Source organism: Propithecus coquereli, unplaced genomic scaffold (genome assembly GCF_000956105.1).
Source record: "Propithecus coquereli isolate 6110/MARCELLA unplaced genomic scaffold, Pcoq_1.0 Scaffold71, whole genome shotgun sequence".
Lineage (NCBI taxonomy): Eukaryota > Metazoa > Chordata > Mammalia > Primates > Indriidae > Propithecus > Propithecus coquereli.
Genome location: NW_012153174.1, coordinates 1,141,190 through 1,163,890, shown reverse-complemented (window position 1 = coordinate 1,163,890; position 22,701 = coordinate 1,141,190). Strand labels below are relative to the sequence as shown.

The following is a 22,701-nucleotide window of genomic DNA, read 5'->3' as shown; positions in this document are numbered from 1 at the left end:
TCAGTAGAATTTATGACTGAGCCTGTTTATAACATCACTTTGGAAATTCTTCAGAAAGATATTGTTTTTTTAAATGGGCCAGTATCACACAATGCTTAATGTGCTTATAAAGAGAAAAAATGAGTTAAATTCCAAAGATGTTTAAGATTTCAGGCATTTTTCCTATGTGAATCAGTTCTTTATTAGGTTGTTGATTTAATTAGCACTCAAAAAAAGCCCACTTTTCCTGTTTTGATTATTAAGACATTCTTTACATTAGTTATTTTGCTCTGACACAAAATCTGTTAGGAAGAGTTTGAATAAAATATGGAGCATTGCATAGTATATACTGTGAGTGCTGTAAGCACAGAGGATGCTGATGGGTGCGTCTGCCCACTTTTCTCCCTACCTGCTTGTGTCCTGCCTTGTCCCAAAAGGTCTCAAGGCAATGGTGAGGGCTGCGTGGATATTTTGAACTTTATTCTGTTAAAATAATTTTCAGTTTTGACTGGTTTCGGGGGGAAGTTCTCTGTTTCTACTAATGAGAATAGCCATCGTCTATAAAGTATTCACCCAGCTAGAGTGACTCTGAGTGGTCACGTGGGATCCTGGTCCATCACAAGAGCCCAGCGTGCTTGTGGGTGAATAATGAGCCTGGTGATTGGGCTGCTTTTGCCGTCGGTGCAGATTGGGAATGTGGTGGGCCCAGAGCCATGAGTGAAATTGGTGCTCTTGGAGAATGAAAGCTTTTCTTTTAGTCTCTCTCTGAATCTTGTATATTTCTGCCATTAAACATAATGAAATTATGAATTTATTATACTGTTCTCAATCTTGCTTTTCAACATCATTATGGATGCTTCTCGTGAGATGCCTCTGTTGCTGTTACATAGTTGTATGTGGGCTGTAAATATCTAATTTGTACGAAATGACTGATTTTGGTATTTGTATAATCCTCTAGTCAATTTAACTAAGTTGAGCTTTTCACAGTCCTTGGTGCTGCTGCTGCTCATCTGATTACACCGCTCAGGGGAATAAGGTTAAGGGCGGGCTGTTGGTAACCAGAGCATTTCCAGGGCTTTAGTTCAACAGATGGGCTGCTTGGCTATATTCATACATCTGCTTGCCTGCTGTGGCAGCTGCTGCTGCTTCATGTTGTGTTCTTTTGTTCTGTTCCATCCAAGAATGGAATGCTAGGAAGTGTAGTGAATGGATTAATTTAAGGTTAAGGTTAGTGTTTTGCTTGCTTTCTAAGTAACCGATCATAATAATGCTTCTGGTAGAAGCTAATGAGTTTCTCTTAAAGTGAACTAGATTTATAAAATACAGCTCAGTGAGGGGGCTAGATTAGTATTGTTGATGGAAACCAAATTCAAATGTGTAAAATACTGGCAGTTTTTATCATTTGTTCCTAATTCTTTGTTTTCTTCCTTCCTCCTCCCCACCTCCCACTCCCTTCTAGGACTTATATCCAGACTTTGCCTGACACTGCAGGGTCCAGGAGAATTAAAGAAATATGGAATGACATGAAGAAGATTAGTTAAGGATTATAGGCTTTGAGGACAAACACCTCAGTGAAGTGAAGCACAGACAAGCTCTCGAGCTATCCTTTGGAGGAGCCGTGTGTTGGAAGAAGATGGCGGATCCAGGAATGATGAGTCTTTTTGGCGAGGATGGGAGTATTTTCAGTGAAGGTCTTGAAAATCTTGGCGAATGTGGTTACCCTGAAAACCCAGTGAATCCCATGGGTCAGCCGATGCCGATAGACCAAGGCTTTGCCTCTTTGCAGCCATCCCTTCATCATCCTTCCACTAATCAAAATCAAACAAAGTTGACACATTTCGATCACTATAATCAGTATGAACAACAAAAGATGCATCTGATGGATCAGCCTAACAGAATGATGAGTAATGCCCCTGGGAACGGACTCGCGTCTCCGCACTCGCAGTATCACACCCCTCCCGTTCCTCAGGTGCCCCATGGTGGCAGTGGCGGCGGTCAGATGGGAGTCTACCCTGGAATGCAGAACGAAAGGCACGGGCAGTCTTTTGTGGACAGTGGCTCCATGTGGGGCCCCCGGGCTGTTCAGGTACCAGACCAGATACGAGCCCCCTACCAGCAGCAGCAGCCACAGCCGCAGCCACCACAACCGGCTCCATCGGGGCCCCCTGCACAGGGCCACCCTCAGCACATGCAGCAGATGGGCAGCTATATGGCACGTGGGGATTTTTCCATGCAGCAGCATGGTCAGCCACAGCAGAGGATGAGCCAGTTTTCCCAAGGTCAAGAGGGCCTCAATCAGGGAAATCCTTTTATTGCCACCTCAGGACCCGGCCACTTGTCCCACGTGCCCCAACAGAGTCCCAGCATGGCACCTTCCTTGCGTCACTCGGTGCAGCAGTTCCATCACCACCCCCCTACTGCTCTCCATGGAGAATCCGTTGCCCACAGTCCCAGATTCTCCCCGAATCCTCCTCAACAAGGGGCTGTTAGGCCACAAACCCTTAACTTTAGTTCTCGGAGCCAGACAGTCCCCTCTCCTACTATAAACAACTCAGGGCAGTATTCTCGATATCCTTACAGTAACCTAAATCAGGGATTAGTTAACAATACAGGGATGAATCAAAATTTAGGCCTTACAAATAATACTCCAATGAATCAGTCCGTACCAAGATACCCCAATGCTGTAGGATTCCCATCAAACAGTGGTCAAGGACTAATGCACCAGCAGCCCATCCACCCCAGTGGCTCACTTAACCAAATGAACACACAAACTATGCATCCTTCACAGCCTCAGGGAACTTATGCCTCTCCACCTCCCATGTCACCCATGAAAGCAATGAGTAATCCAGCAGGCACTCCTCCTCCGCAAGTCAGGCCCGGAAGTGCTGGGATACCAATGGAAGTTGGCAGTTATCCAAATATGCCCCACCCTCAGCCGTCTCACCAGCCCCCTGGTGCCATGGGAATCGGACAGAGGAATATGGGCCCTAGAAACATGCAGCAGTCTCGTCCGTTTATGGGCATGTCCTCAGCACCGAGGGAGTTGACCGGGCACATGAGACCAAATGGTTGTCCTGGTGTTGGCCTTGCAGATCCACAAGCAATCCAGGAACGACTGATACCTGGCCAACAACATCCTGGTCAGCAGCCGTCTTTTCAGCAGTTGCCAACCTGTCCTCCGCTGCAGCCCCACCCGGGCTTGCACCACCAGTCTTCACCCCCACACCCTCATCACCAGCCTTGGGCACAGCTCCACCCATCACCCCAGAACACCCCGCAGAAAGTGCCTGTGCATCAGGTAAGGGACGCGGAGCATGCCTGCATTGCACTGTAAAATTCAACATGGTTAACTTGTCTAAGAGGCCTCCTCTAAACTTCATAAAAAGATTCTTCATTATGAGTGCCTTAATTTCTGTCCTGTAGGTCAGTGGTCCCCAACCTTTTTGGCACCAGGGACTGGTTTCATGGAAGACAATTTTTCCATGGAACGGGGGAGGGGAGATGGTTTCGGGATGATTCAAGCCCATTATATTTATTGTCCACTTTATTTCTATTATTATTACTTTGTCACTTGCCACTCACTGATAGGATTTTGATATGATTCTGCAAGCAATTGATTAATTATGGTCTCTGTATAGTCAAACCTCTCTTCTAATGATAATCTGTGTTCGCAGCTGCTCCACAGCACTAGCATCACTGTCTCAGCTCCACCTCAGATCATCAGGCATTAGACTCACATAAGGAGCTCGCAGCCTAGATCCCTCACATGCACGGTTTCCACTGGGGTTTGTGCTCGTAGGAGAAGCTAATGCTGCCGCTGATGTGACAGGAGGTGGAGCTCAGGTGGTGGTGCAAGTGATGGGGAGTGGCTGTAAATACAGATGAAGCTTTCTTGCCAGCTGCTCACCTCCTGCTGCGCGGCCTGGTTCCAAAGAGGCAACTGACCAGACTGCATCAGTACTGGTCCAAGGCCTGAGAGTTGGGGACTGCAGCCGTAGGCTGCTTGAGCTCATTTTTTTCCTATTACTCCCTTTATTTACTCACTTACTAGATTATGCACTTATTCATTCATTCACGAGTTCTTGAATCCCCCTTTTCCAGGAATTGTGCTAGGTGCTAAGGATATGTAGATAACTAAGACTGGGTCCCTGCCTGCAAGGAGCTGGGTTACTGCCAGCAGGGAGATGGACAGTGGACTCAGAACACTCATCAGACAGACGTTTTTGTTTCCTTCTCTTTCTTCTTTCTCCATTCATTGCTCCCCTCTCCTGTTTTAGAAATACACTGAAACTTGGCTTCCATCAAAGTTTTATGTGTTTGTGGTAGTCTCCTCCATCTCTCCTTTTATACTATGATTTTTTTCCTTGGGAAGCTACAAAATGTGTACTTCTGTAATACTTATTTTACCAACTGCTGATTGTTAATATAAGTTTAAATTACAAACTGTAGAAAATCATAGTAAATGGTAATTCACAGATGTTTGGTCTCTTAAGAGATTTGGGTACCCAGCATTGAAGAAGGAATCTTCCTTTTTTGTAAGCTGAGATTTTTGTTATCCTTCAGAGTTTATAAGAGAACAGATTTAAGTTTGGATTGTGTTTTGTTTGTTTTGTTTGTTTTGAGACGGACTCTCTGTTGCCCTGGCTAGAGTGCAGTGGTATTATCATAGCTCACTGCAACCTCAAACTCCTGGGCTCAAGTGATCTTCCTGCTTCAGCCTGCTGGGTAGCTGGGACTACAGGCGTGCACCACCACGCCTGGCTAATTTTTCTATTTTTTGTAGAGATGGGGTCTCACTCTTGCTCTGGCTGGTCTTGAACTCCTGACCTCAAGCAATCCGCCCACCTTGACCTCCCAGAGTGCTCAGATTACAGGCATCAGACACCTTGCCCAGTCCAGATTTAATTTTTAAGCTCAAATATTCACAAACATATCTTTTTATTATACATTGGTGCTTTTGCCCTAGGTCTATAAAAGAAATTAATATCCATGTGTACACACTATTCTTCTGAGTGTTACTCAGAAATACATATTGATCATCCACTAGGAGTGCAACTCTTTTTGGAGGACACCATACGTGATTTTAGAGTTGTAAGGCATAGTGTTTGTTTTGATGAATTTATAATCAATTTGGGGAAACAAGACCTGTATGTGAAAATATAAAACAGTAAAAGATCATGCATCATTATGTGACAAGTGTCCGGAGAGGAAATACCAGCAGGTGAGGGTGCTTGGAATTTGGCTAGGACTTACCTAGGGAAAGTGAACCCATGAAGACATTTCAGGTTGGGTGATGGTTTGCTAAATATGGGCTTGGCAAGTCGAGCTTGCTGCAGGAAATAGGCATGGGAAACAGGAGCTTCAAGTTGTAAAGTATCAGTCAGGGCCAGATTGTTGGGCTCTTGTATTCTGTTTTAAGAAATTTGGACTTAAATGGGGAGCCAGTGATATTGATCAGACAGTCCACAGGATAGATGTGGAAGCAAAGATGAGAAGTGCAAAGCTGTTGTCCAGGCCCACAAGAACAGTTTGTACCAGGGATCAGGTAGTGGGAGCAGAAGGGATTGAAGTTATGTGAAAGTGAAAGGGTTTGGTTGGGGAAACAAAGCCCCTGGGGCATCTCAGCAGAGAGGCATTTAGTATAGAAGCTTCAGCCTCGGCTGGGCTGGGGGAGTGGTCAGGAAGGCCTCCTGGGATGCAGGACAAAGGGTGTTTCGAGGAAGCTGCCCTCAGTGGTCAGGCATACTTGGTGATTCTCAGGAGAGCCCCGAAATCAGTAGAAGGCATGGAGCGCAAGTGGCCAGACGTGCACCACCCAGGAGAGAAGGCGCTTCCGTTCTCCTCGTGAGAGGGATTCTGGGACCTACGGTCCCACCATCCTGGCTCACAGAAGACGGTGGGAAAGGGCTGGGGAGACAGGTTGTCTGCGCAGGTGCGGGGAGCGCCCCGGCCTGGCCCGGCCCAGCCCAGCCCGGCCCAGAGGGTAGAGATCCGGCCCAGCTGCTTGGCCTTGCTTTCTATCAACCGCGCAAAGCACCCTTTCTCAGAACGAACCAAAAGTACTGTCCCTGAGGCCTGCGAACCTAGAACCTAGGTGGCTTCTAGGCCAGAAATGAATGTGACTTGGTTTCCAGGAATTATTCTTTTCTTACTCCCTGGAAAATCTCTTACTAAACAAGGGATCTTTTTAGAGCAGTGGTTTCTCAGACTTCTCATTCCAGCATCTTGAGCACAGTTTCAGGAGACCCCCTGTGATTATAGTCTGATCCCTGCATGAGAATTGTTGATCTCCTCCAGCTTTCCTGAGTTTTAAGAGTCCAAAGTGCCTTCACGGGCATTTCGGAGGACGTATGTCAATCTGTGGCGTTTGAGGCCCTGAGCCCTGGAGGCTACGCTGGGAGACTCTAAGCATGTTCCCCTCTTTTCGAGTGAGTCATTATAGACAAACTCGGAACCTTTAAAAGGCTGTAGACAAGGACATTTGAGGTCTTTTCATTGTAAGTACGGTTACGTTTTCTATTTTGCACATGATATTGGCTTTCTTATTTCTGTTTAACTTTGTAGCCTCTCCAGATTTGAAGCACCCAGTTTTGAAAATAACACTAGGGAGGCGTAAAGTCTTGGGAAGAACATGGGCTTTGAAGTCAGAAAGGTATTTGAATCCCAGCTCTACTGCTATTAGCCCAGTGATCTTGGGCAAGTGATTTGACTTATGTGAGCCATCAGTAAAACAAGAAAAATAGTATCCAGCCGAAAGGGTGTTGAGATTGGAGTAATGCATCCCCCATTATTAGTACAGTAATGTCTAGTCCATGGTATATATGTTAATTCTGCTCTAGCTTTTGGTTTTTGATCTCCTGAAATGCATACCTTGTTTTATAATTAATGTCATTTCCTGTGTAGACACAATGTAAAATGAATTTTATTTTTTAAGGAACAACTTAAATATTATGAAATATAGCCTTATTTATGAAATACTAAATTTGATTTGTGCAAATATTACCATACCACCCTTTTAGTCTGTGTTGCCAGAAAGATAATGATGGGGGTTATTGAAAGTTCTATCACATATCTTTAAAATCTCTCTCCCTCTGCATGATTGACATTTTACCCTAGCAAATTGATCTATCTAATTATTTTAGAACTACTAAAGTTATTTTGTATTTCATATGTGATAGAATGGTGATTCAGAACCATGCTGGATAGCAGGGAAGCTATCAGATTAAGGTGAAATATCCAAATAATTTGCTAACTGAGTTACCACTTTCAGATAGGCTTGTCAACTCTTGTCTTCTTGAGTTCTTCATTTTTGGAAATAGAAGTGGTACTCTTTAAGTGCTTCATGGGTTCTGATTGGACATTTTCTAAATTATATAACACAATTAAATATCTTTAAAGATAAGTTTAGTTTTATATTGTAAAGTCAACGAAGGAAAATATAACAAAAAGGCCAAAGTTCATCAGATCAAAATGTGCAAAATTATACATTTTGGTATATGGAAATATTCTTTAGTAGAAGCTCTAGGATTTTGATTATTTGATAATTACAGGGAAAGGAAAAACCCTAGCTTATATTTCTTTTTCAGTGGCTGATAGAACAGTGGTTCTCAAACCTTTCATCTCAGACCCCTAAAAGTGATTAGGGGACTCCAAAGAGCTTGTTTGATGTGGGTTGCAAGTATTGATATTTACTGTCTGAGAAATTAAAACTGAGGAAAGTTTAAAGTATTGACTTGTTAATTATTTTAAAATAATAAGCCATTACGTGTTAACATAAACAGCACTTTTTAAATGAAAAATAACTTTCCCGAAACAAAAATTAGTTGCATTGTTTTACGTTTTCTCAAATGTTGATTCTCACATCTGCTTCTGAATACAGTCTGTGCAAGTCATAAGCCTCCAGAAAAGTCTACTGTCCATTTAGGGAAAATGAGAGTGAAAAGGCAAATAACATCTCAATATCACGGAAAACTAGTTCTGACCTCATAGACCCTCCAGGAACCCTGACCCACACTATTAGAACCACTGATGTGAGGGAAAGAGAGCAGGAGTTGGAGTCTGAATTTTTGAATAGAAGCACCACTAAATGATTATAAGCCCTTGACATTGGGTAGGTTATTTAGCCTCATTATCACTGAAGTGGGGTTCATATACCTTGCTGATTAGAGGCATAGTGAGATAAATAACTTTTTGGAAGGGCGAGTGGTTAAGAAACAGGTTCTCACTCTTTTGCTCAGGCTGGAGTACAGTGGTGTGACCTCACTGTAACCTTCAACTGCTGGGCTCAAGGGATCCTCCTCCCTCAGCCTCCCCAGTAGTGGGGACTACAGGCATGCACCACCATGCCCAGCTAGTTTTTGTTTTTTTTGTAGAGATAGAGTCTTGCTGTGTTGCTCAGGCTGGTCTTGAACTCTTGGCCTCAAGTAATCCTCCTGCCTCAGCCTCCCAAAGTATTTAAGTACTAAACATAGTGGAGACTCAAAAATGATGCATTATCATCTAGCAAGTGTTTGAAATGCCTGTTGTAAAGTTTTAAAAATAATGTTACAAATTTTCTTGTTAAACATTGTCATAGTTGTTTGACTTGATTGCCTTGGTTTCAGGGAAATTTTTTATCAAATATTGAGCTTTGTGCTCCTCTTCGAGAGAGGGAGTGATCTTGCTATGTGGGGGCAAGGAGGTGCGGGGGAGGATATGCCATGGGAAGCGCACTGTAGAGAGCAGCACTGGGTGACCCAGTCTTTGGGTGGGAAAGCCTGTAAGGCTTTCTGGGGTAAGTGATGTCTTTGCTGAGATGTGAAGGATCAGTCTGAGTTGAGAGAAGGATGGGAAAGGGAAAAGAGTTTAAGGCTTAGGAAACAATGAATGCAAAGATGGGACAACTCCATAAGCCTTGCGTGTCCCTAGTATTACTGGAACGTAGGGGCTGAGGCGTGGGAGAGAGTAAGCGGCACGGTCCTGGGTCTGTGTCCCTGGAGTGCACTAGGAGGTTTTTGGCACCATAAGAAGAGTGTGGAGAGGGGGTGGGACTAGGAATGCAGCCATTTATCCGTGCACTGTGGACATGGATGTGAACAACCTAGAAAGAAAACACAGAACAACATTTTGTTCATTTGAAGAGCTTATCTAAACGAAGACTGGTTAAGTGGGTTGTCCTTCAGATTATAGGCAAGTCCCTGAGTTTCTGAATAACTTACACTGTGTAGTCCACATACGTGTCCCAGTTCATGGATTGTGCTCTCAAATGGAAAGTTCTGGTGGAATTTTTAGGATCTTCAACATTGGGTCCTTAGAATAAGTCTCCTTTGGATGCATTTGTGCCCTTTTCATCAGTTTGGTTCTGAAATGCAGTCAATTACGAAAGAGAACAGAAGTAGAAAAAAATTTTAGAGGGCCACTAAGGTTGAGGCAGTAAGTAATAATTACCCTGTGTTCTCATTTTACCCTACGAGATTAAAAAAAAACCTCTAGAGGTGGCAATATTTTCAATTTTTTATGTTTCCATGACGTCTTATGAATATCTTTAAAATATCTGGGAAAACCTTTTCCTGGTAAATCTCAAGTACTGAATTTTGCTCAGTTCACTCAATAAATACAGAATTCCAGACACAGGCAGAGTAATTGGCAACTACTAAGTAAATTTATGGGAAAACATTGCCATGTATCTAAAGCATCATGTATGCAAGTTGTGATCAGAAATAGAAAAAATGCCTTTTTAATGGAGAGTGGATGTATCCTACCAATAGTCTCTTTAACATTAAACTTTCAGATTCCTAAAGATTGTCTGGGGAAGGTGGGGAAACAAAATACCTTTAAAGAAAAACCAGCTTTTACCTAAGTGGTATGCAGGGTCTTTGCCAAGTGTACCCACCTTCAGAAAACAGGCACCCAGGTTCAACCTCATCAGAGCGGGCTGCCCTTCCTGGGGCTCGCAGGGGGAAGGCAGAAGACATCACTGCTCTTACCACTTGCTGGTGGCCTGCTAGTTATTTCTTTATGACACCTTTGGTTAAAGCAAACCATCCAGGCTTTACCGCTCTCTGTTTTCCTGGTCAGTAGGTTGCTGTCAGCAGCCCGTTGTTATTTCTCTGACTGCCTCAATTTGTATAATGTATACTACAGTTTCATGAGTAATCTCTCTGCATTTTGCTGAACATAACTGATTTATCCCAGAGGTCAGAATTTCGGTGGGTTAAAGTAGAAAATATCAAGTGTAGAGTTAATTTAAAGCAGAGGAAAAATTGTACTCCAACTGTCCTTTTAGCTTGTAGTCTGAAAGTGTGAATGGCTGCATGATAGCCTTGCCTCTTAGCTGGCTTTTATTTTGTAAAAGAGTATTGTTTTTTGTGACTATCAAAAATATCGTAGGTAATAAGAATTTAGCTTTTTAGTTTACTTTCAAAGCCTAGATACTAGGCCTCTGCTGGGTGTTCTAAGTAGCCAATTGATTTTCTTAACTTTTCAGAAGCCACTTTTATATACTGCATTTTCATCTTGTTATCTTAGTTGCCTCTTTTCAACTACATTTAAAAAATATTTAGTGCCTGTTATGTGCCAAGCACTGTGTTAAGGAAAGAGACTGGTGGTATGGTAGACAGCAGGGAGGGGACAAAGGTCTTCACTGAGATGGTAAGGGAATTTTGTCATTTAAGTACAATATTCTGGCCGTAATTTCTTTGTGTATTTATGTTCTAGACCAGTACTGTCCAGTTATATAAAGGAAGCTGCAAATGCAAGCCATTCATGTTACTTTAGGTTTTCTAATAGGCACATTTAAAAAAAAAACTGACACTAATTTTAGTAATATATATTTCAACCCATATATCCAAGATATTATTTCAACATGTAACCAGTATAAAAAGTTACTGAGATACTATTTGAAACCTGGTCTGTATTGTATACAGTTCAGATGAGCTATATTTCAGGTGTTCAGTGGCTACATGCGGCTGGTGGCTGCCTTGTTGAATAGCACAATACTAGACTTTTTCCTATCAGTGGTATCAAATTCTTTTTAAAAACAAGTCAAAGTATAAATAAATTTACACATGTAGAAATAAATTTAAAACTGTTAGTCTAATTATGACAGTTACCTCCAAGACAGGGGTTACCTATCTTCATTGTAAGGTTAGGGAAGTGGTAGCATTTTTTAGGTATCAGTACATGCAGTATTGGGGTGGGGTGTGTGTGTATTAGGATATCAGTATCAGTTTATGAAAAGATAGATTATCGAAGTGAGATTTCACTTGCTTGGATTTCAAAGAAGGCTATCTACATGGTGTCTGGCCCTAGAAAAAAATAGTGTTTCTCTGAAAGATAGATTATAGCCATTTTCAAGAGTTTAGTTTCGAGTGGTGTTTGGATACTTTTTTTTTTTTTTTTTTTTGTGGTAACAGAGTCTCTCTCTGTCACCTTGGTTAGAGTGCAGTGGCATCATCAGAGCTCACTGCAACCTCAAACTCCTGAGCTCAAGTGATCCTCCTGCCTCAGCCTCCCAGAGTAGCTGGGACTCCAGACGCGCACCACCACGCCTGGCTAATTTTTGTATTTTTTTGTAGAGATGGGGTTTTGCTCTTTCTCAGGTTGGTGTGTAATTCCTGAGCCCCACACCTTGTCCTCCCAGGCTAGGATTACAGGCATGAGCCACCATGCCGGCCTGTATACTTTTGATGATTAATTCCTCCCACACCTTGTCTGGCACAATCTCTCTCTGTCTCTAATAGAACTGCTTGTTGGTTCTGCAAGGGTAAGGGAGAAAGCCTTCATTTGTATTGTTATGCGTACACACACACCCCCATACTTTTTTTTTTTTCACTTTTTTATTCTCTGCCGCTTTTTTCTTTTTATTTTATCAGTCTTTTGGAAAGGCAGCCTCTGGCACCGCAAAGCAATAGTTGGATTGGAAGGGAGAATTGGGGGGTGGGTTAGGAGACAATTAGGGGAAAAGCATTGCTAGAATTAACCTGGAAGATTTACCTTAGTCTTGGCATCTTAATGTTATTCTCCATTCTCCATAGTTACAGCTGTAAATCTATAGATAATCCCTAAGTAACCACAGAGAGATGGCCTGTGTTTTTCCTTTGTTGCTGAATTCAGCTCTTTTATCAGTGAAGGGAGTCAGTAGCAAACTTGTATTTGTGCTTTTGCCTTAGAAGACTTCAGTGGGTAACAGTGTGTCACAGGGAGTGAGGTTTTATTTTGTTTTGTTTTTTTCTTCACTTAGTGTAAAAAAATATAGGAGAACCTTCTAGAGATAGGGTATGGCACTAGGGATGGTAGCAGTGGAGAATTTAAAGGAAATTGGCATAATACCAAGAAATTGGCACCGTTTAAAAAGTCAACAGAGAGATATAGGAACATTCATCACCTTGCTTGCTTTTTTTTGTGGACAATTTCCAGGACAATGAGAGTGATGGCCCGGGTAAGACTGAAAGGTGTTTACTTACCTCTTATTTTAAAGATTGCGTCAAAATCATCACTCACCCAGCTATTTGAAGAAAACATGACTTTTTGATGCTCCTTAATAAAGACTATAATATTTCTGATCTGCTTTAAGGTGTATTTGACCTGTTCTCCCCCACTGCCTTCTGTGTTTAATTTAATGCTAAATAATTCTGTACCATAAGTTTCAGGAGAATTCCTAGACTTTAACCCTAACTTTGTGAAAGCAAAAACAATTGATTTAAGGTGTAAACACGAGTTATTAAACCCAAGAGCTTTTTTGGTTTTTGTTTGTTTTGAACGTGGGCACAAAGAGTTGGAGAAAATTGAGGATGTTCAGGTAATAATGCCAGGACACCTTGGCCGGGCGGAGGGTTGGGGGGGGCATTTCTCAAATCGCGGGTGTCCTAACTCGTGCCCTTCCTGTCTCTTCACAGGCTGGCTAGAGTGGGTTTGCAACATTAGCGTAGGACTCCCGCTCTCACCTGTTTGGTGGGCTGTGAAGTCTTCTGGCCTGTTGCCAGTAGCTGCTCAGTTTAGGGGCGTTAGAAGGCTGCAGAGTGCATTTTCCTGCTAGCAGATGGGCAAGAAACTTTAGATCATCCTTTTCCTGAAACTTTTAAAATTTGGAGTTACATATCTGAATGTGCTTTTTAATGAAGGAGCAGTGTATAGACAGAATTTTTATTGAATGTAGGAATATTTGAAATTAAAGTTTAATTTTTAGATCATGTTTCTTGATAGATTCTTATAACCTGAACATGCTCTTCAACTTAAAAAATTATCATAGAAGATTGTGGGATTATTTAGAGTTATGATGTGTTTGTTTTCACGGTTAATTTTAAAAGCACGTCTAAATATCTGTCAGTGTGAAGAGATACCAAACTTTAGCTAATTACTTTGGAGCCTACCAGAAGTGGACAGTGGGGAACTAACTTGGAGAATTTACTTTAATCTTGACAACTTGATGTTACTCTTTGTTCTTTGCAGTTACGGTTGTAGATCTATAGATAATCTGTAAGTAACCACAGGGAGAAATGGAACTGGGGAAATAAATAAGTAGGATTTGCTGACTTTTCTTTAAATTGGCCCATTACTAAGGTAACTATTTTTGGGTGCTCTGGTATTGCAAAGACATTTCCATGAAGGGGAGCTGTTGAAATGCATGGCGGCATTCCTTGAATTAAAGGAGATAAGTCAGAGTCCTTTGGGAAAACGTTTGATTTAGTAAGGTGCTAAGTAATATTTCATTTGTTATCAGCTGTTTCTTTGAATGTTTTCCCTTTTCATCTTAAATATATTATCCAAACAATGGGACATATTAAGGGAGTACAGTCATTTTCACAGTGGGATAAGGTGCTGCTGCAGGTCCTGTGCTCAGTGTCTTGCCTCATTTCACCTCTGATTCAACAAGGTATCTCTGTTACTTAGAAACAATGGTGGAAGACCTGTCTCAAGGAAGGAAATATTTCCGAGTCTAATTTTGAAACGATCTGTCCTTACATTCAAGCTTACAGCTTATAGCTTCAGTTTTTGCAAGAAAGTTAAAAACAAATATTTGCATATAAATAAGGTCTCTAAGCTAGGGTATCATTGGTGAAGGGGGGAAAAAAAAGCAACCAACAAACAGTAAGAGACTAGCCATTCATGGAACAAAAATTAGCCAAATCATAAGCTTGGTTTTAGTAAGTTTCCCACATTGAAGACTGGCTGAGTTAGATGCTAGAATGGTATTGCATATTAAGTATAAATTTAATTCCAGGAATAAATAGGAAGAGTTGTCAGTTTACTTCTTTCTTTTAATATCGTTCATTTTTTTAAGCATCTCACACCTGTGCTGTACTGTCTAGTGGTCACGCACTGGGTGCTGCTGCCAGGACTCTGCCCTCACTGCTGGCTCAGGTGCTTGGGAGGCAGGAGCTCAGAGCCGTGAAGCCCATGAGCTTCATATGCAGTTAGAACTCCATTGGGAATGTGGCTTTTCCAATTTTCTGTTAAGTCATCTTGAGGTTTTGTTTGTTTGTTCGTTTTGTTTTTTTTTTGAGACAGAGTCTTGCTCAGTTGCCCAGGCTAGAGAGTGCTGTGGCATCAGCCTAGCTCATAGCAACCTAAAACTCCTGGGCTCAAGCAATCTTCCTGCCTCAGCCTCCCAAGGAGCTGGGACGATGGGCATGAGCCACCACGCCCGGCTAACTTTTTCTATTTTTTTTTTTTAAGTATAGACAGAGTCTCATTCTTGCTCAGGCTGGTCTCGAACTCCTGAACTCAAGTGATCCTCCCACCTCGCCCTCCCAGAGTGCTAGGATTACAGGCATGAGCCACCATGCCTGGCCAAGTCATCTTGAATATTTACTTAACTTCCCTAAACCTTAGTTTCCTGACACAGTAATTGTATCAGTTGCACAGGATCATTATGAGAATTTTAAATGAGATGATGGCCGCAAAGTTTTTAGCACAGCATGTGGCACGCAGTAAGTGCCTAGTAAATGTTAAATTTGTTACAGTGGTTGTCAATATGAGCTCTTAGAATGCTTTCTTTTTCCACTTTTTACTTTTCACCTTAAAGTAGAAAGACTCTCCCTTATTTTGTAAAATAGGACATTATCTGTCAATGTCTTAAAATCAATTTATCAGATTCTCTATAAGGCAAACAAAAATTCATAATGTTTTTATTTGGGAGGGCAAAAATCACTGTCACCCTACTGTATTTTCAGTTGAATCTCTAGGAAATGGGGTACTGTGTATAAAATATCAGCTGCTTTCTAAGTGTTTAATGTCTTCCTAATTTCAACCAAAGTGAAAACCATCACTTAGTTTTCAGGAACTTCAAATGGCAGGTTGACATCATGTTTTATATTGTTAGAGAAGTTAGCTGATATTCCCTCCAGCATCCAAGAGGTTAACCCACTGAACTATATATGTGTCTATATATAGGTCTATATGTAGTTCAGTAGTACTAAGTTTTTGGTAAGTATAAATTTAAACTTACAGATGTTCACCTTAAATCCAGTGATCCACTTCACTCCTTTGTTGTTACGAAAACCTTCTTGTATTTTCATGGTGTGCTCTCCAAAACCCTGAAATGATATTATGTTTACTGATTGGCTTCCTTTTGAGTGGCACTGAAGGCACAGTTGTGAACTTAGTTGATTTGTAAAAGCTGTTACCACTTAAGATCTTTTTAATGTTTCTTTATCCTAATCTATTTTTTTTTCTTAAAAAGTAACTTCATGTGTTTTAAAGTGTGACAGACACAAAAGAAAATAAAAAAGAATGGTTGCGGTTTAATTTAGCTAAATTAAAAAAAAAAGGCCAAGATGATGATTCACATTTTTTGAATAAGTTAAGGTTTACATTTCTTAAGACAATTTTTATCCATAAAAGCCATTTGATTGATAAAATAGATGAATTTGGTAGGAAACAGGAAATGTCACCTTAAGGTATCCCTGTCCCTTAGGCACTCTTCAGGATTTTCCAGGGTTTCACTTATCCTGATTTGAAGGCAGAATAGCACCATTGCCACTTTTTCAGGTTTACTATTTAGAGCTAGAAGAGATTTATGTTAGTTTTTCTCTTTAGGAAAGAGTGCAGTTATATCTTTGCTCCAATTTAAATATAAGGGAAAAGACTCTTTTGTTTATCATCTTCAAACTTTATATACTACAGTTTTAAAATCTTTTCAGGAATATTTTTACATATTTTTGGTTTTTATAAAAATATTGATAAAGAAAAATGAGATTGGAAAAAAGTAAATGGAATTGTTTAATATCTAATGTCCATCAGATATAATGTGTTTACTAAATATGCGTAATGTTTGTATGTATTTTATTGAACTGCAATCTGTACACAACCTGTGTATTGAATGAAATCCTTCATATCATAGAAATACTATAGAGTGGTTGCAATCCAGGCTGTCATATACTTTCATTGAATTCAATGGATAGGAAAAGAAAAACCTTTTAAATACACTTAACTGTATACTGAAATTTGTCAGAAAGTATCTAGTGCTTCCAAGTTCGTTTTTAAAGAAAGCTTACTATGTACTTCGATATCATGCTAGTAGTGAATGTTTGTAGAAAATGCATAACCTAGCACTGTCTGCGAACTTTCTGTCATGATGAAAATGTTCTGTGTTGTCTGTGTCCAGTATGGTAGCCACTAGCCACATACAGGTATTAAGCCCATGAAATGGGGCTAGTCAGACTGAGAAGCTAAAATTTTAATTTTTAAAAAATTTTATTAATTTTAATTTAAATAACCACATGTGGCTAGTGACTTCTGTGTAGGACCACTCAGGTATCACCAAACAAGATGAATTATCTGAGTACCAGAAAATAAGATGTAGAGAGCACAACTAAAACTAGAAAAGAGAGTTTTTTGTTGTGTGTATGTAATCAGTGTAAACTTTGTTTCTACATCTATTCTCTCTCACCTCTTACTAGGTGGCCCTAAAACCATGGGTGCTTTCATGTTTTTTGGCCTTTCTAAGTAGTTATAGGATATAGCAATCCATACATGGTAACACTGGCACAACTCACTTTGTTATTTTTCAAATAAATCTTTGCTGTGCATTAGCCAATTGCTAAACACAGCATACTGTTAATATAATATTTTAAGTAATGTGAATAGAGCTTCTTGTTTTAAGGTATACATGATATTCTAGAAGGTTATTAATCCTAAAGAAGTCCTGGTTGCAAATACTTCACATAAAACATTTAAAGCCACTACAATAGGTAGTCCCAGCTACTTGGGAGGCTAAGGCAGGAGGATTGCTTGAGCCCAGGATTTGGAGGAGGCTGTAGTATGCTATGATTGTGTCTGTGACTATCCAGTACTCTCTAGCCTGGGCAACATAGTGAGACCCCATCTCTTTAAAAATAAACGTTTAAAATGCCTGAGGTGAGTGCACTGCATATCTTAGATAATATCCCCTAGATTTTTGGTTTATCAATTAGGTCATAGATAGGACCTCAATAGAAAATAATGTGACAAATTTTTTAGGTCATTAAGAGTCTAAATTATTGTGAATATATTAAATACCCCTGCAATATTCACTTAAAATGCTTAATTTTATGCCTTGTGAATCTCAATTAAAAAAAAAAATCTAAAGTACTACTTTTATATCTGATTGCTGGAGAGAAGAGGCCTATTTGGAAACCAGATAAGAAGACTGATTGTAGGGTGAAGATTCAATTATGAAAATTGAGTCTCTAACATTTGTTGTCACCTGAATGGAAATTTCCCACCTTCTGCTGGTATTAAGGCCATAAAAATGACTGTAGGTAAATCCAGGCTTTTTCATGGGAAGAAATTCAGCCCTTTCTTTATTAAATCAAGATTCCAGAGCAGTTCTGTTCAGTGGAATTTTCTGAGATGATGGAAGTGTTTTCTGTGGTGTCCAGTAGGTAGCCCGTAGCTACTTGTGGTTACCAAGCACTTGAAAATGGGGCTGGTGTGACTGAGAACCTGAATTTTAAATTTTACTTAATTTTAACCAATTTAAACTTAAATAGCCACATTTAGCTAGTGACTACTATATTGGACAATGCAATTCTAGAGTTATAATTGATGGATTGAGTAGTCTTCAAACTTTTTTGTTCCCTAAAAAAATTTTTTTAAAATTTTTAAAAAATCTACCAGTCTTAGCAACATAGTGAGACCCTATGTTTAACAAAAATAAATTAGGCAGGCATGGTGGCGTGTGCCTGTAGTTCTAGGTACTTGGGAGATTGAGCTGGGAGGATCACTTGAGCTCAGGGAATTCAAGGTTACAGTGAGCTTTGATCACGCCACCCTGCACTCCAGCCTGCGCAACAGACTGAGACCCTGTCTCAAAAAAAAAAAAAAAAATTATGACTTTATTTTTGAGTTTGAATAAGTGCATTAAAAATATGTGTATCTGCACAACAGTCATCTCACTAAACAGGCATTTCTCACTTGGATGAAATGAGGCTCTGCTTTCTTTCTGCTTTGCTGTCAGGCGGCTCCTCCTCAAGAGCTTGGTGCCCCAGCAGTTCTCATACTCCAGGGAGATGCACTATAATAAGATTTGGGATGGGGGAAAGGCATTTTGGTAAAGAGAAGTGACTGTGAAAAGGAAAGTGGAAAAGGAGAGACAGCAGAAGGCAGATGAATTTTAGTAGAGTTTATGTGGTTGGTAGGAAACTGGAAATGATTCCTTAAAGGATCCCTGTTCCTTGGAAACTCTTCAGGGTTCTCCAGGGTTTCACTTATCTTAGTTTGAAGACCAACACAGTAGTCAGTTATGACTTTAGTATTGGTTCTTAATATCTTCTATGCACCAGAATTACCTAAATGTTTTCTAACCAAAGATGGCTAAGCTAGCTTGGGCCTCATGGTCCATATTTTGAAGAAACTCATTAGGTGCATCAAAGGCTGAGAAGGACTACTTCAGAGCAGGGCAAAGACATTGTGGTGTGGAAAATTCAGAGCAGGTTTTACCACCCGTTGTCCATGTTGCTAGAAAATCTTCACTGATCTTTCTGTGGATTATTGAGTGTTATAACCTGCTAGTACATCCACTAAGGTGAATTAGCAGAAACCAGACCCAGGTAACTGAAGAAGTTGACTTACCGTGTAGGCTTTTCAGTACTGAATCACTCACCTTTAGACCTTTAGAGAATAGATACCAAAGATGGGGGTGTTAGTTTTGATTATTTTGAGCTATACTTTTTTGACATTCAGATACCAGGACCATCCTAGGTAATAAAACAAGGCATGTAATGAGAAAGAACACTTATCTTTCTGCTACTGAGGCAGGTGAGCATTTATCCAGATCATTCAGTACCTGAGACAAATATCGACAGGTAACTGCTCATCTGTTTACAAGTATGTTTTGGTTGAAGTAACGATTCTCAAACGTTTTGGTTTGAGTCCTTATGCTCTTAAATACTGAGAACACCAAAGGGCCTTTGTTTAATATGGTTTCATCTATTGTTATTTACCACATCAGAAATTAAGACTAGAAAATTTTAAAAATATTCATTTAAAAACAATAAACTCATTACATTAACATAAGTAACATTGGGAAAATAAAATGTAACTATTTTTCAACAAAAAATGTAGAGAGAAGAGGGGCATTGTTCTGTATTTTTGCTAATGTTTGTCCACCTTATTAGAAGACAGCTGGATCCTATCTCTGCTGCTTCATTCAGTCTGTTGGAGTATGTTTTGGTTGAAGTATATGAAGATAATCAGTGCTAACACAGATACATAGTTGTAAAAAAGGGAGGAGTATTTTAATACCTTTTCAGATAATTATGGATATTCTTCTTTGATATATACCAAAACTTGAGAAGTGGTAGTTTCTTAAATGTTAGTTGGAATATGGGAGCTGAAGCTATATCAATTAAATTTTTATGTACTGTTACATTAGAATCCATTGGTCTGTGGCTTGTAGTTTAATTAGCTCTTTTAGCTATGCATGATTTTGTAATAGTGTATGTTGATTATTTTGAAAATATTGGTTTGTTGAATTATGTTTATCTTCCAAATTTTGTATACAATATTTTAAAAAAATCACATCTGTTGATATCACTACCAACTTATCAGAAAAGTCTTTAAAGATTGAGAAGTTGTCAAGCTTGTGGTTGTTTTCAAAATTCAGATTTTTTGCTTGAAAACTCATATTTTAGTATTGTAAACAAACACTGTCAGTTACTTTCCTTGAAGTGACAGGCTCACTTTATTTCAAAAATATTGCGATGGTTTGTCTTTTTTTCATTCTTTCAGGTGAAAATAGTAGTCCATGAAAAAAGGCGGTCTGTTCAACTTACAACTCCAGACAGTTGCCTGAGAGCTTTTCCTGGCAGTAGCCTTGGTGCTTCAGTGTGCAGTGGACATGCTTCCTGTGTGCTTCCAGTTTCCGCACACAGAAGATTAAAAAGGGTCAAGAATAATAAAAATCAATTTTTACTGTTTTGTCAAGGACATTGTTAAATGAGCTGGCTTCCCCCCCGCTCCCTCCCCCTTTAAGTGAGTTTGTGGCCATGGGGAAAACACCGATTTCTAATACAGTTTTCTGTCACTGCCTTGGCTGCGTTTGCACCATCAGTGTAAATATCAGCACAGTGAAAAAAGCAGATGATGTCTCAGTATATTACAGAAAAGTTTTCATTTTGTGGATGTCCTGAAAGAGTCTTGGGGACCCCAAGGATCCATAGGACACACTTTATGAGGGCTGCTGATTTAAAGGGAAATTCCAAATGACACCTTTTCCTTACAAAATTGAAAACCCATTCTTATCTAGAAAAAAAATCTGTGTTCTGGAGTGGGAAGATAAAGTAGACTTGGGGTGCTGGACATCACTTCCAGGTCCTTTCCTGAGCTAGAGCGAGTCTAGTGCCTGCGAGAGAAGGGAGCAGTGAGTTGGGTTTTGGCATTGAGCAACCTGTGGTTTCTGATGCTGTTTGATATTCTCATTCTCTCTCTCTCTCTCTCTCTCTCTCTCTCTCTCTCTCTCTCTCTCTCTCTGTCTCTGTCTCTCTGTCTCTTTCTCTTTTTAAACAACTTTTTGGTGAGGGGGCACTTATAGTAAACAGCTTGCTTTAAATTGGGGCCCAGTACTGGGTAATTGGGAATCATTTCTGTTGCTCTGCAGAGGTGAGCCCCCCTCAGTCATGCCTAGCCCCTGCTGCCCCAGCAAAGTAGAACACACCATGTTTGCCTCTCTTCTTATTCATGTCCCTAGTATGGAGTTAAAAGATTCTCTTAGTGAAAATCATGCGTTAAAATAACTAGTTTAAGCTACTGTATGTAAAATGGAGTTAAGAAAGGAAGATAGCTGCCCAGGTGGGTCTCAGAGGATGACTGGGTCTTAGTGGGGTCATTGGTCCATTTGTTCATTCATTCATTTATTACATGTTTAGTGACTGCCTCATATGTGACAAACACAGAGACTATGATGCTAAATGATTGTGCATCTCGGGAGCTCAGTTGTGGCTCCCACTGAGTGGTAAGCAGGTGTTTGGACTGCCAGGTAGTAAATGCTGGTAAAGAGTGAGTGCAGGATTGAGTTACAGGGCGGGGCAGACCATTCAGTTTGGGGTTATACAAGGTCTAACAGAGGTTTTCAGTTTTGAAAATCTGGAATATATCTGCACCCAGAGTTGATTAGGTTCTTTGGGATTGACTTGGTTAGATGGTGCTAGGAACTGAGATCTGAAGACTGTGAAGGACGTTCCGTACTTTTTAGTACTTAATATTTACAGTTTCCACCATTGCCTTTTTCTGCTTTTGCGGCACATGGGAACCCATATTTATAATTAGATCTTGTTTGGTGAGAATACAGTAAAAGCAAAGAGTGTTTATGTTCCTGAGGTTTATTTTATCTAGGGCTTTTGTCCACACTTCCCTGTATCTCTGCCACATAGCAGAGTCATCTTGGTGGAAGGTTCTCCTTAATCATAAATCTTCTAAACCTGGTTGTCTAAGTGGCTAAATCAGTGTCTTTTGGGCTGCTGTCAGACTATACCCCTCCTTTTAATACCTTCTTGTCATCAGGTTTGACATAATTGACTATCATACAACTTTTCCTTTATTTTTCTTGGGTGCATCTGGCTGCTGGTGTTCCCAAAACTCATTTAGGTAACTTTTTTTTTTATATACCATTCCTTGGGATAGCTTGCTTTGGTTGGTATTTCTATTTATTTTTATTAATTAAACAACACTCAAAAAATATTTATTAACTACCCATCTGTGCCAAGAATCGTTTTAGGTATAGCAGTGATTATGCAGCTAACATTCTAGTGAGGAACGCAACCAAACAATCAAATAAAATGTGCGCGCGCGTGTGTGTGTGTGTGTGTGTGTGTGTGTGTGTGTTATCAAGTACTGATATGGATTAAGAAAAATCAGAATAAGGGGATAGAGAAGTGTGGAGAGTGATGTTTTGGGTAAGTTGGTTGAGGAGTGCCTCTTTGGGAGGTGACACTGAGCAGAAAACCTGAATAAAATTAAGGGAGCAAGCCCTGCAAACACCTGGGAGAAGAGAGTATAGTCTGTGCAAAGGCCCTGAGGCTGGAGTGTGCTTGGTATGTTTCAGCAATAGCAAGGAGGTCAGTGTGTTTGGAGTGTAGTGAGTGAGGGGGAACATAGTAGGAGATTTGGTTAGGGGGATAACTGGGGTCAGATGAATTAGGGCATTGTGAGCTACAGGAAGGAGTTTGAATTTTTCTGTGAGTGAGATGGAAAGCTACTGAGTGTGAGCGTGACGTCACCTGTTGTGTATTTTATCAGGTTCATTCTATTTTTCTCTATGAAGAA

General features: G+C 40.3%; 1 protein-coding gene across 1 annotated transcript in view; it reads left to right on the top strand.

Annotated features, from left to right (window-relative positions):
* The first annotated feature begins 1,440 nt into the window (after positions 1–1,440).
* CHD7 (chromodomain helicase DNA binding protein 7) overlaps positions 1,441–22,701 on the top strand; it is a 125,899-nt gene continuing 104,638 nt past the window's right edge. The window contains exon 1 of the mRNA XM_012661454.1: positions 1,441–3,277. Coding sequence (XP_012516908.1) covers positions 1,613–3,277 — 1,665 coding nt within the window. The 5' untranslated portion in view covers positions 1,441–1,612. The remainder of the gene's footprint in view (positions 3,278–22,701) is intronic.